Genomic DNA, 14080 nt, shown 5'->3' with positions numbered 1-14080 from the left:
TAATACAATAAATTTTAAAAATTTGTTTATTTATATAAAAAAATAAAAAATAACATTGAGAAAAGATATATTTCAATAAATTTTTATTATAAGTATCAATAAATGCTTAAATTTGGACTAGAAAAAAAAAACAAATTTTATATATAAAAAAATATTTAATTTAACTCTTTATTTTATTTATTTAATAACGAGTGATCTTCCTACACTAATTAATTAGTAATAAGGTAACCTTAATTGATGAAAAAAAAAAATAAAGCAAAAGACATATTCCCTTGTGGTCTTACTCTCTTTAAGGCACTATGCCCTTCTTCTCCCATCTCTTTGGATCCCCACTGAGTTATCTCTAGTGTTTATCCTCCAAAAATACATTGATAAAGAGAACAAAATGTGCTCTTTTTTTGTCATTGTTCCAACACATAGGACAAAAGAAATTCCTTTGAGGGATAAACAATATTGGAGAAAGCAGCACCACATATTATTTAATAGCTTTCCTATACCAAACAGTGTGCATGTCAGTGAACCAAACAACAATGGCAACAAAATGAAGATGCACACACATATACATACAAAAGGGACAAAGTAGATTGTGAAAAATAGATAACCCACATGATGTTTTCAAACCATTTTTGGTTTAATTAGTTTTTGATTTTGAGCCAGATTTGTTAGTGAGCTGGGAAATTTTACACACACAGAAACAAGTAACCACCCTTCAATCTTGGCTTTTGCACATGGCTTCGTTCACTCCATCACTCAACATCTCAACCTCATCACAACCACACCATCTTCATATACATGCAAAACTTATTAATGTTTTTGGATTCACTCACACATATTCCTTTAAATACACTCTTAAATCTAATTATTTATGTTGGGTTTTTCAAGAAAAAAAATGTGAAAAATAAGTCATTAATAAATTCATAATAAATAGTTCATGGGCCTTTTCTAGTAATATTTGGATGATTAAAAACTTTCAAAAGAAAACCATAACTATTGTAATCTTTTTTTGTTCAGCATCCATATTTGTTATTTTCTTAATATAAACATTGATTCCCATTTTACAAAGATTGTAAATTATGTCAAGCATCATATTAGTTTATGTTTTTTATTTTTAATGTTTTAACACTACAACTAAATTTTTTATTTTTAAATTAATTTATATAACTGTTAGATAGTTTCTAAATTGTTATCTAAATCAGAATTTTTTACCAAATTTAGAATCTAAATAATTGTTAATTAAAATTTAGTAGTTAATTAAATATCAATTTAAAAATTATTTAATAATAATAGAAATTAATTTAAGAAAAAAATTCTAAAATAATTTTTAATTTAATTATTATTATAATTAATTATTTTGGTATAAAAATTAGTTTTTTTTATAGGGTAAGCAATGAAATGTTTTATACCATAAATAAACATTTTAGGTCTAGGATTTGTTTAAAACAAAACAAATGAAACATAAAGAAACTTGAAAATTACACTAAAATCACAATTTGTAGGTTTAAAAGAAGAAAGCAATTAATGAATTTGAATAAAACAAGAAAAAGTGGGGTGATGTAAGCACAGAAAAGTGTGTGAAACAACTGTCCCCACAAAGCTGTGAATGGTTTTATAGTGAAGTGCATCATAAATTAGAAAGAGTATAATGAAGATTATAGGTAGGTAACAGTGTGGAATGATGTAATAAAGTTTTGTTGATTACATGAAGTGATGAATAAGGGTGTGTGTGACAGTGTAGGTGTCAATGTCACTCAGATATTTATCTGAAAAAATGAAGAGTGAGAATGATGAGGGCATGCCACCCCATAATTCCTTGCAGAATGATGCAGCTACACATATAGCTCCCTGCAGTGACTGTCTCTGTGAGTGTGAATGTGTCTGTTTTGCTTGCTATCTGCCTTTTCTCTGAGAGAGACTCACATCACTGTGACTCTGTTGCTGCCATGCAATACCCCATCCTCTTAAATGAACATTACCACAGCTACACACTTAATAATAATAACAATACTCAAAAAAGTATATGCAAAAGAATAATATAAGTGCTCTCTTTTCTGTCACTTGCTTACCAACATAACAAAAATATATGTCAAAAACTATGGATTCTCTCACACTGAATTTTTGTAAGAGTTTGAATATAGTTTTACCCTAAACAGTTCAGAATTTTACATTTTATCTGCAATGAACTTTTTCTTCTGATTCCAATATTTTTTTCTGTTTTGTATTGTTTTACAAAACATATAAATTGGTGTGACATTTCATGAATCCCAGAAACATATTTTAACAATATTTTCAAATTCAAAACTTAAATATACTCATTTTAATAGTATTTTTCCAGTTAGAATTAATGTTTAACTTGATTTATAAGCAAACAATCCTGACTCTTAAACATGAGAAAGATCCTGGTGGTTTATTTTACCTTTCTATGCAAAATTATCAGAAAAAGTTAACCCTAATTAAAGAACAGCATTGAAAGTACTAGACAACTACATTTTAGTTTTATGGACTTTTTACAGTGTAATAACCACTGGCTACCAAGTTGAACTTTTGTAAGGATGAGTCATCTAAATCGAACAGTGTAAGCATCAAATTCAAGCTCCATGTGTTTCTGGCAAAAGAAAACAAAAAAAAAAAAACAGTATTATGAAGAGAAAAGAAGTTTACTTAAAAATGAGTACACTGTACTTAACTCTAATCAATGTTTTAATCAAAGAAAAAGTGCTTAAAATTCCCATTTGACACAAAACACTCCTTTCTTTAACTGCTTGTAAAATATGCAATAAACAGCTATTGGTGTTTATAGGTCAAAATGACTGAACCATGACTGTCATCAATCAAAAAAAAATCTATAATTTATAACTGCAACTATGCTGTTTACAATGAGGGAAGATTGAAGAAAACCATCCAATGTTACTGCTAGAGAAACAACAAAAAAATAGAATAAGAATGGTTACATTACATGCATTGGATTTCCTTTACAAAATCTGAAATTCCCAACCTTTTTCCTTCTCCATTTCCCCATTCAAATTTCCCTTCTACCATAGTCCCTACCCAAATCTAGTGAAAATAAAAAAAAATCATGAACCCCAGAACCCCAAAAGGCCAAAGATCCTTTCTTTTTCTTTTTCATCGATGAAAGGACAAAACAAAAACATTTAAAAGAACCCCAAAAGAATAAAGAGAGTGAAAGTGAAGCTACTATAGCAGCAGAGCATGTTCATCATTCTGGGTGCTGCTGCTGCTGCTCCCATAGAACTCAATGAGCTTCTGAAGGACCACCACGCGTGTCCGCAGCAAGACGATGTACTCTGCGGTCTCCTTGAAGAGCTGGTCGGGTTTCACAGCCTCTTCTTCAGTGTTGGTTGTTGCAGGAATGAGGTTCTTCAAAGCCTCAAGCTTTTGTGACAGTTTTTGAGACTTTTTGTGGCAGTTTTCATGGTTGGAGGAGGGTTTGAAGGGGTGAATTGTGGTGATGGGATTTTGGCCATGTGGGTGTCTTCTCCTTCTTGTTGTTCTTGTTCTCTTTGTGGCTCTTTTGAGAGAGAGTTTGTAACTGTGCCTTGTGGTTGTGGTCATGGCCACACAGAAGAAGAAAGAAAGTGTTTTTATTTTTTGTTACAGTTTGGGTGATGATCAGAGAAGAGGGGGTTCTGGGTTTAAGTACTGAGGCTTAAAGAGATTGCCACTTGATGGTGTTGGTTACTACAGAAATGCCACTGGTTTTTTTTTTTTTTTATAATAATCAAATTTGTTGAGAATAGGTCAAAAAAGAAACATCATGTGTCAATTGATCATGTGCCAATAAAGGATAGGATCCAAAAATATTAGGTGTCAAGTTTTTGTTGTCACACCATTTTTCTTTATTGTTCTTAAAGAAAATTACATGAAAATGTCACACAATTGAAGCATATGTTGGTGCAAAACCACCAATTTGGTGAAACATGCATTGCTAGCATGAAATTTAATTTGGAGAATTTTATTTTGCTTGCCCCAACCAACCAAATATAAGGTCCATGGCAATGAGTCCTCACTCCTTTGGTGAAACATGCATTGTTAGCATGAAAAAATGTGGGACCAAGGGACATAAAGAATGGGATATTTCCATGAAAGAAGGGTATTTTGGTAATTTCAGTTGTGACTCCAAATGAAAAAAGAGAAAGCGGGAAGAAGAGAGGCACAACTTGCGAGCCAGCCAGAGAGGCAGAAAAGCCTGCCCTTCTGTAACGGCACATGTGAAGGTCCCGGCAACTTCACATTATTTTTAATTACCCTTTTACCCTCCCATCATATCATCAAATTACACTACATTTTATCAAAATTAAATTAAATCAATTATATTATGTATAAATTAATCTTAATTATTTCTATTTAACAAAATCACTTATGTATCAACTACACCCTATTAGTCATATAATGATATTCGATATTTAATAAACTAAAAATACAATTAATTAACTCCAATGCATGTATATATATTATGTAGGATTTAAGATTTAGAATTTAATGTTTAGGGTTTATGATTTTTTTTCATTATTTTTAGATTAAATCTAGTATAGTTTATTAATTATTTAACCATCGATAAAAGAATAAAAATAACACATTAAAAAAAATCAATTTGTTCATATTAAAAAAAATAAAGAGTGTTAATATTTTGATTTTTTTTTTAATCAATCAAGAATAAAATATTATATTATATTTAAATATCACATCAATGTACACAAGAGTTTAAGCAAATTATTCTCAATCTCAAATGGTAGAATTAGACTCGCATACTTCTAGCACATTCTATTCTCAATTTGTTACAAATCACTCATTGTTTTGACACTTCAAACAGTAAATAAATTAATATTTTAATTATACTTATTTTATATTTTAATTTAAATATTAATATATTATTATGAGGAATTTTCAAATGAAAGTTTTTTACTCAAATAAATTTTTTTTTTCACAATTAAAATGTGTTTTTAGATTGAACATCACTTTTTGTATTTTAGTGGTAAACTTTGGTGGGCGTATGTTTTGTTTTCAAAATATTCATTGTGCCTATGAAAGTATCTTGTCATGTGGTGGTAGCTTTTTATTTGTGCTTTCCTTTTTCAATTTCTTTTACTAATGCTTTTGTGATTTTCCCTCCATTGTTTTCACCATGCAAGCTCTCAAATCTGAAACTCGAAATCAAAGTTGTTCTTTTTCTTCTTACGAGAATATACTATAAATTCTTCAATGATTAAAACCTAATTAATTACACCTAATTCCAATGTATCATATTTAGTTTCCATCCAACTTAGTTAAACACTCATTCATGATCCAAAGTATGAATTTGACATGTTTAGTAAATAACACACCATGACACCCACCTTCTCTATTTTAATTAAAAAAACACACATGTTTTAAAATTTGAATGAAAAATTAGAGAATGTAAAATGTGTAGATCTATTTAACATGATGTTATAAGAGATGTGAGGAAGAAAAAAAACTTGTGCACTTATGTTCAGAATCAACTCTATCCTTAAGTATAATATTGGGATTAGATTTGAAAAGGTTATAGACAACATCAATAGGTGTTGAATTAAGGTATGCTAAATCTACAAATTCAAGAGTACTACTTGAGACAATAAAATATTTGAAGAATTGTACCTTTTATGCTACTACTAGTTTGGCACTATCGATAGTGGACAAACCCATAAACAAATTGTGAGAAGGATCCTTATTAATAGAATGTTATGGGATCATTCACAAATTGCACTAGCACAAGAGAAACTTCTCTTCAATGAAAAATATGTTATTGAGAAAATAAGTCTAAAGTAGAACTTTATTCTTCCACACTTTTATAAAAAAAAAAAAAAACATTAAAATTGTTCTTAGACAAGCTGGGAAAGAGTTATCTTCTGAAATAATTACTGGTAGTTTCAAATTTTGATTGCGATCTTCGATCACTATAGAAGGTGGGAGTACATGTAAAAGAGACTGTAACGTTTAAGTTAGGGCTCAATGTACGATAATTGAAGTATTGATTGTTATTAATTACGTACATTTATCTTGTTTTTTATGTTTATTTATAGGGATAACAAGGTACATATGCAGGTGAGTTAAGGTTTAACACAACTTACCGAATTAATTTTGTTATTAAAGGAAGGTTCCATATATATATGTTATGCTTGATTGGTTGTCTTGAACAAAATTTATCTTTAGATAACCGACACGTATTTCAATCTTCAAAATATTTGATCATATATACCGATATCTCTTCAATCACATAATCACGATAGTTCAATGCAATGATGTGTGCTGACATCTCTTAAATCACTTACGTAACAAAAATATTTAATTTCAAAATTTCAAAATGTTTGTAATTGATTAAATTAGTCACTTTTCACTATTTTTTACATTGAGAATACAGTTAACCAAATCAATATTTGTTTGTATAATGTTGGAATCTCCTAATCAGATATAGAAAGTATGTTGGGCTAAAGAAACCCATATCTATCTTTTGCTTCAAAAATTATGATATGATGATGTACTAAAACTAACCAATCTGAACTAATAAAACCACTCAAAGGAATCAGTGTGAAACATTTCAAATTAAGGTACCAAACTAAAAGATAAATTAAAAAAACAAAAATTATATGAGTTTTATAACAATGAATTGATCAAATAATATTTTTTTACACTACCCAGTTAAAAAAAAAAAATTGATATGATTTTTAAAAATCAACAAACTTTATCATATAAATCAATTTGTAAATGTTTAAAATATTTATAGAAGACAAAACTAAAAAAAAAAATCATAAATCAAAATAAAATCATATGTAAAGTTATAGAAAAATTATTCTACAAATTACCTTATTCATTACATAATCATAGTCCATGAAAAATGTGATTTTTATTCTTTCTCTTGTAAAAATTATGAAGAAAAACCCCAAATAGAATTATTGTCTAAAATTGTTGTCCCTTTTGGATGAATATCCCATTTTTTTTTTTCATATTAAAAAAAATGAAAAAGGGCATTTGGGTTAGCAAAAGGCAAGAAAGATAAAAGGGGTTTTAGGACAGTTAAGTAGAGAGAAGAGGTAGTTGTGTTGTGTTGAAGGGTACCCCAAAGAGAGTGCATGTGAAGATGATATGGGCCAGCAAGGGTAGGTTAGAGAGAGAAAGAGAGCACATGGGTAGCACATGAGGAGAGAGAAAAGCATGTGACAAAGGGCGACAGTGAGGCAGCATCAAATGTACACCATGTTCTGCACATTCCCTGCATCAAACTCATCAAATGCCACCACCACCACCACCTATATCATCTTCTCTTTCTCTTTACCCACAACACACTTAATTAGGGTTTTTATATTTTCTTCACCACCATCTTTATATTATCTCACACTAATTTCAACCATCAATAACCACAATAATAATAATCTCTAAGTTTTCTTTTATGATTGTTATTATTTGAAATGTCAATGTAGTTGAGATGTCAAGTTTCATAGTAATACTTATCATATGAGAGTTTTTATATAAAAAAATCTTTTTTATTTGATTATGAGAAAGAAAATGATTGTAAATACATAAATACTTTAATTAAAATTAAAAATAAAAATAATTAATTGTTATATGAACTGAATTAGAAACTATTTTAAATACTAACAAAATTATTAGTATCTAAATTAATTTATATTATTAATAAATAATTTTTAAATTTATCTCTAATTAGTTACTAAAAATTTAGCTACCAATTTTATGATCTAATAATTGATAGCTAAAATTTTGTTAGCTAATTAGATATTAATTTAAAAATTATTTATCAATAATAAAAACTAATTTAAATATTTATAATTTTTTAATATTTAAAATAATATATAATTTAGTTCATATATCAATTACTTTTTTTTTCTCTAAGAATAATTTTTATTTAATGGTTTTTTAGTAATGTATTAATATTTTTTAATAAATATTTTACTTATTAATTTAAATATTACAAGCTTAATACACTGTTATTTACCAATATATTTTAAAGTAAAGTATTATAAAAGAAATTATACATAATTCATGGTTAGATACGTATCAATGTATTCTAATTAAATTTTATATGTATAGAGTATAATATTATAAAGCACATGTGTGTACTTGGTTTCGAAACTTTTTCTTTTGGGCATGTGTTGCTACATGTGACTCAAACGAAGTCTTTAGCCTTATCCAATTCAATTTGGATTTGGGTGGAAAAGTAAATTGTTATCATAGAGAAAAAAAAACTTTATATATTATCAACTTGATTTTTTTTTATTAACACCATAACCATTTGATTTATCACATATATTTAATGTGCGAAACATAAAATCTCACAGAGATAATGCACTTTCTGTTAAAAGAATGGACTTTAGATCTAACTCAACTCCATAAAATTGGTTTATAGGATTGAGGTTTGTACCCACTTATATATGATGAAAGGCTCTGATCTTTAGTCGATGTGGCATCTCCAACACTTTCAGTATTAATATGTGATAAATTAATCAATTTTAGTCTAAGAAAAGTAGTTTAAGAGTTTAACTATGTATGTATTGGCAGTGTAAAAATAATAATATCATGAATCAGTCACTAATTATAGAAGGATGACTTTTAAACTAGTTAGTGCAAATTATTATTATACATAATATGTTTTTTAGTTACTTTTATGTCCATCACACAATCTAATTATCCTTCCAAACTTAAATACAAGCAAAATGAACCACATAATTGAGAAAGTTAATTGGTATCATTTAATTATAATCACATTTTAAAATAAATTCTAAAATACCTTAATATAAAAAAAGAAAGAGACATTAGTAATAAAATTTTCAACGAATTGAAGTCTATTTTTAGGATGCTATGATTAATCAGAAAAAAAAAATAGTTAAAATTGCTTCATATTTATCTCCAACTTTTTTTCTCTCCTTAAAGAGAGCACCAATTTTTTTAACTAACATCATAAATATCTAATTAATTGGAAAAAGAAGACAAAAGCAAACCATCATAATGTTTTTATTTATGTTTTTTATGTGAAATTCAAGTTCACATGTTGCAACCATCTTTAAAAAAAATAATGAAAATCAATTTTAAATAATAAAATAAAATTAATTACTAAATTAACTAAATTAAATACTATCTTAATATTAAAAATTATTAATATTTAAAATAGTTTCTATTATAAATAAATAATTTCTGAATTGATACCTAATTAGTTATTAAGATTACAAACTTTAGGGTTTAAAGTAATTGATAGTTAAAACCTTAGTAATTAAGTAGATATCAATTTACAAACTAATTTATAAATTTTATTAACAAATAAAAACTATTTTAAATATTAATAATTTTTTAAAAAATAATATATAATTTAGTTAATATAATAACTTATTATATTTTATCTTTAAAATTAATTTTCTTGTATAATAGTGTATATGCATCTTTATTAACTGAAATAAGCTAACATGATGGAGATCCCACGTCGACTAGAGATGAGGACAATCTATTGTATATAAGTGGGTACAAACCTCACCTCCATGAACCGGTTTTATGGGATTGAATTAGGCTTAAAGTACACTTCTAATATAACATACCAATATATATATAATAGTACAGAAGTACCAAAGTAGTGAAACAAAATGTTGGTGTAATAAGCATGCATATATAAGATGTATGAATGGTGTATGTATATAACAGCAGTAGCTTTGCAGTGCATGAAGCTGAAGTCACCATCTAGCCTGAACAAAGAGAATGAGGGGTGTTGTGTGGATGGTAGGAACAAGATGATGAAGGGAATGGAAGGGCAAAGAAAGAGAAAGAGATGTGATGTAACATCTTTTTTTGGGTGAGCACCACCACTTTACCAGTTTTGCTTGCATCATGTGCAGCTTGGTTTCTCTGCTTGCTACATACCTTTATTCCTTTTGTTTTTTTAGAGGGACAAGTGCTAATTATATGTGTGTGTTTGTGTGATTCATGAGAAATGAGTGAGAGAGTCATTGGTGAGAAAGTACCTTCAATTGTGTTGTGTCTTTTGGTTTGTTTTGTAGGGCCATGTCCCACACATTTATGCCAACATGTTTTGTCTAACATGACACACCTTCACTTTTCCTGTTCTGCTTTACTACTTGTGACATGCTAGTCATAATCATACAACTCCATGCTCTTTCTCATACTATTACACACAACTTCTACTTTTCTTCTTCTTCTTCTTCTTCTTTTTCTTTTTTTTCCCACAATTTCTTTTGTTTAGAATGTCTCCCACCTAATAGAAATGAACTAGTTATGAAAGTGTAATGAGTTTTGTCTTTTTTTTTTGATGATTTTATATGTGTATATGATTCAAAGAATGAATCTTATAGTTATCAAACCAATTGGTTTGGATTTTTTTTTACCATGAATATCTTTCTTTATATTCACAACATTAAATAAAAATGTAGTTTTTAATAAAAATATTATCTTTTTAATTTAACTTATAAATGATTGGATCGGGTTGATTTAGACTAGTGGATAATTTTTTTATCAAATTTACCCAAATGGGTGAAATATAAATGTGTTTTTTAGTAAAAATATTATCTTTTTAATTTAACTTATTAATGATTGGATCGGGTTGATTTTGACGAGTGGATAATTTTTTTATCAAATTTACCCAAATGGGTGAAATATAAATCTTTTACGAAAAAATGAATAAATCATGTTTGAAAAGGCGATTTAAAAATGAAGAAATTGTTTTTCCAAACATGAGTTTATTTTTTTGACAAATTATGTGCATTGAAGTTGTGCTTTCAAACTTTCTTACATTTTTTTTTTCAATTCTACATTTTTTTTCTTAACTTTTTGTTTCTAGTTAAATCGTGTTTAGATATTCTTGGAGATCCAACATCGACTAGAGATAAAGACATTTCAGAGTATACAAGTGCGTGCAAATCGCATCTTATATGTCAGTTTTATGAGGTTGAGTTAGGCTTAAAACTCTTAAAGCTCACTTCTTAATATATGATATTAGAGTCATTTACAGTCTATCATAACCAGAGTTTGTTGGGCTTATCAAGTCACCGTCGGACTGTTATTAGACCATTCATAATATATAGTTCCACACACGAGTTGGTAGTCTCGATCTGAGGGGTGTGTTGAAGATCATACATCAACTAGCAATAAGTTCATAGTATATAAGTGTGCAAGCTTACCTAAGTTGATTTTATGAGGTTGAGTTAGACTTAAAATACACTTCTTAATAAATACATTAATTTAATTTTTGTTTGTTTTTTCCAGTCTTTATGGAAACAATTTTAGTGTAAAGTTTTTTTTATATATATTTTTTTTAAAATCATGGTATGAAACATGTTTTAAAGTTTAATTTTTTAGTCATTGTTTTATAGTTTTTTTTATAAGTTGCTGCTTGTTTTCTTTTGAACTTAAATATTTCATTATTTCTTTTGAAATATTTGAAATAAATTAATTAACTTTAATTTTAAAGTAGTATTTGTACTTAATGTAATTTGTAAAATTAGAAATAATAAGACTGTATGGAATAAATGAAAATATTTACTACCTAATAAAAAATAAATTTAATAAAGTGTTAATTAATTTTATACAATTACACTTAAGGAAGTCAAGTAAAGTATTTATTTTGAGAACTCGTGTTATAAATACTGCTAAACTCATATACCAATTTCAGTTTGGATATTTCATCACCATTATCATTGTCTTCACCATCTTAAATTCCATGTTGAAGACTTCAGTGAAAACAATAAAAAAAATCAACTATTACTATATCCATAATAAAATGAATGAATAAATTCAAAATAAAGTAAAAAATGTTTTTATTGTCAGAAGGAATATCACAACAGGAAAGAATATTGTAACAGTGAAAAACTTCTGTTTTTAACTTTTTAATTTAAATTATTCATCTCTTTAATTTTTTTATTCAAATTAGTGGTCAACCGTATTATTTTTTATCTTCTAAATTACATTAAATTACCATCATTAATTTAATCAATAAACTAGATTTACATAAAAAAATTATATGTGCTTATAAATTAAATACAAATGCTAGTTTAAAATTAAAATTAATGTATTTGGTTTAAATTTTTCCAAAAAATAATAAAACATTCCAGTTAAAAAGGAAACACACATTAAATAAAAAAAAGAGATTCGTAAAAAAATATAAAACAATTGCTAAAAAAGAAAATTTTAAAATGTGATTCACAACACAATTTTACAACAATTAAAAAAATAACCCTTTAGACTAAAATCGTTTTCACACCGACAGCTTTAAAAAATTAATAAAAATTAAATTCATGCATAGCATGATTTTCAGAAAAATTTAAAAATAAAAATAAAATAGTAGAAAACATGTTTCACATGTCTTTAGTGTTGACAAATTGATTAAGAGTAAAATTCGGTTATTTTTATATATTGAACAAATGACATTTTGATCTTTTGCGCACCTTATGAAAGAGCAAGAAAAAATTATCAGGTGCAAAAAGCAATTCTCCAATAAAGAAAGAGTTGTTACGTGAGTTAGGATTTTTTGTTTGCAATATCTTCAAAATTGGGCCATAATGGTGCTATAGTTTGCAAGTATAAGTGTGGCTGCTTCTTCCTGCACCTCCATATATTCTTCTGCCACCTCCATAAGTTTTTTGTATTAAAAAATACCCTTTTTAATATTCCGGATTACATAATCTGTAAGAATTTTTTTAGATCTAGAATTAGCTTTTGGATTATGTAATTCGGAAATCTTTTGTGATTAGCTTTCGGATTACATAATCCAAAAGTCTTTTCTATACATAAGATTAACTTTCGAATTATGTAATCTAGAAAGTTTTTTTCAGATGTGTGATTAGCTTTCGAATTACATAATCCAGAAGTTTTTTCTAAATTTGAAATTGACTTTCAGATTATGCAATCCAGGATATATCCGGATTACATAATCCATAGACTTATTTCAAAATCCAAGGGGGTGGCACAAAAAAAAGGACAAAACGGTATTTTCACATTTAGTATGAGATGGCGAAAAAAAGGACAAAACGGTATTTTCACATTTAGTATGGGGTTGAGGTGTAGGAAGAAAGAGTCTATAAGTGTTTATTATATTGTCTAATTTGAACATGCAATTTTGTTTTATGGTTCAATCACCTTTGTGTTATTTTTATTTGAATAAATTATAGTGATACTTTCAGATTATATCTTTCAAATTACACAATATTATTTTATTTTTAACATCTACAACAACTTCTTATAAAGTAACATGTGATATAATGTTTCTCAAAAAATTAAGAAACAATGTACTATTAGAAGGGTTGCTGTTGTATTCTTTTAATACAATTAAATAGGTTAATATATATTGACACAAAAAGGAAGAAGTTATGAGTGAAAAAATAAATCACTGGAATTTTTTTTTATTTTCATCCCCTTTTCGTCCCTTGCAATTGCAATATTGCATGTATACAAGAATAGTTTTTTTTTTAAGTACTTTTTTTATATTGATGAATCGTTTTGAAGAAAATGGAAATTACTCAAAGATTTATTCTAAAATTTCATCAAAATAATAGAGATTTTTTTAACTTTCGTTAAATTTCAAAGATTTATTGTAAAACCTCAATAAAATACTTCAGATTTTTCAAACTCCAATAAATAAATATAATTAAATATATTTATAAATAAATAATTAAAAATTACATAATTTTAATATACTTTATAACTAAATTCTCTAACATTTTGAAAGTGTAACTTTACATTACAAATAAGTTTTCTAAAGTTTCAAAATTTTATTTTAAAAACTTAGAAAAATAACTTTGGATAATAAGTATTTCAACAACTAATCTTGGATAATAAGTATTTCAATAGTATTTGCATATTTTTTTATGATTGATGGTAGTTGGTTTATATAATTCCTAGTTTTTTTATTACGAGTTCACACTAGTACAAACTAGTACATTAACGATGGTTAAAAATGACATGTAAAGACGGTTTCCAAACCATCGTTACTCGGAGTGTTGTTATAAATAAGTGATATATAACGATGGTTCTTAACCGTCTTTGTAAGTAAAGGGGATACAAAGACGGTTCCAACTTGGAACCGTCTTTATATATT

The 14080-nt window shown here is 27.1% G+C and overlaps 1 protein-coding gene across 2 annotated transcripts; it reads right to left on the bottom strand.

Moving 5' to 3' along the window:
- Positions 1 to 2385: 2385 nt before the first annotated feature.
- LOC137836617 (uncharacterized) lies at positions 2386 to 3635 on the bottom strand. Of its 2 annotated transcripts, XM_090300921.1 has the most exons (2): positions 3194 to 3635; positions 2386 to 2602 (listed from the first exon to the last, which is right to left on the bottom strand). In XM_090300921.1, coding segments are annotated over exons 1-2 (378 nt in total). In that variant the 5' UTR covers positions 3571 to 3635; the 3' UTR covers positions 2386 to 2601. The 2 variants fall into 2 exon arrangements, with proteins under 2 accessions (XP_090157047.1, XP_068501381.1); XM_068645280.2 differs by lacking the exon at positions 2386 to 2602 and having other exon boundaries at positions 3022 to 3635.
- Between the last annotated feature and the right edge of the window lie 10445 nt (positions 3636 to 14080).

Source organism: Phaseolus vulgaris, chromosome 4 (assembly GCF_051622355.1).
Source record: "Phaseolus vulgaris cultivar YP4 chromosome 4, ASM5162235v1, whole genome shotgun sequence".
Classification (NCBI taxonomy): Eukaryota; Viridiplantae; Streptophyta; class Magnoliopsida; order Fabales; family Fabaceae; genus Phaseolus; species Phaseolus vulgaris.
Note: the sequence above shows the minus strand (reverse complement) of the source record. Positions and strands in the feature narration are given on the sequence as shown.

Excerpts from the sequence above, each read along its gene's own strand:
- LOC137836617 (XM_090300921.1), bottom strand. The coding sequence starts at position 3,570 with ATGACCACAACCACAAGGCACAGTTACAAACTCTCTCTCAAAAGAGCC.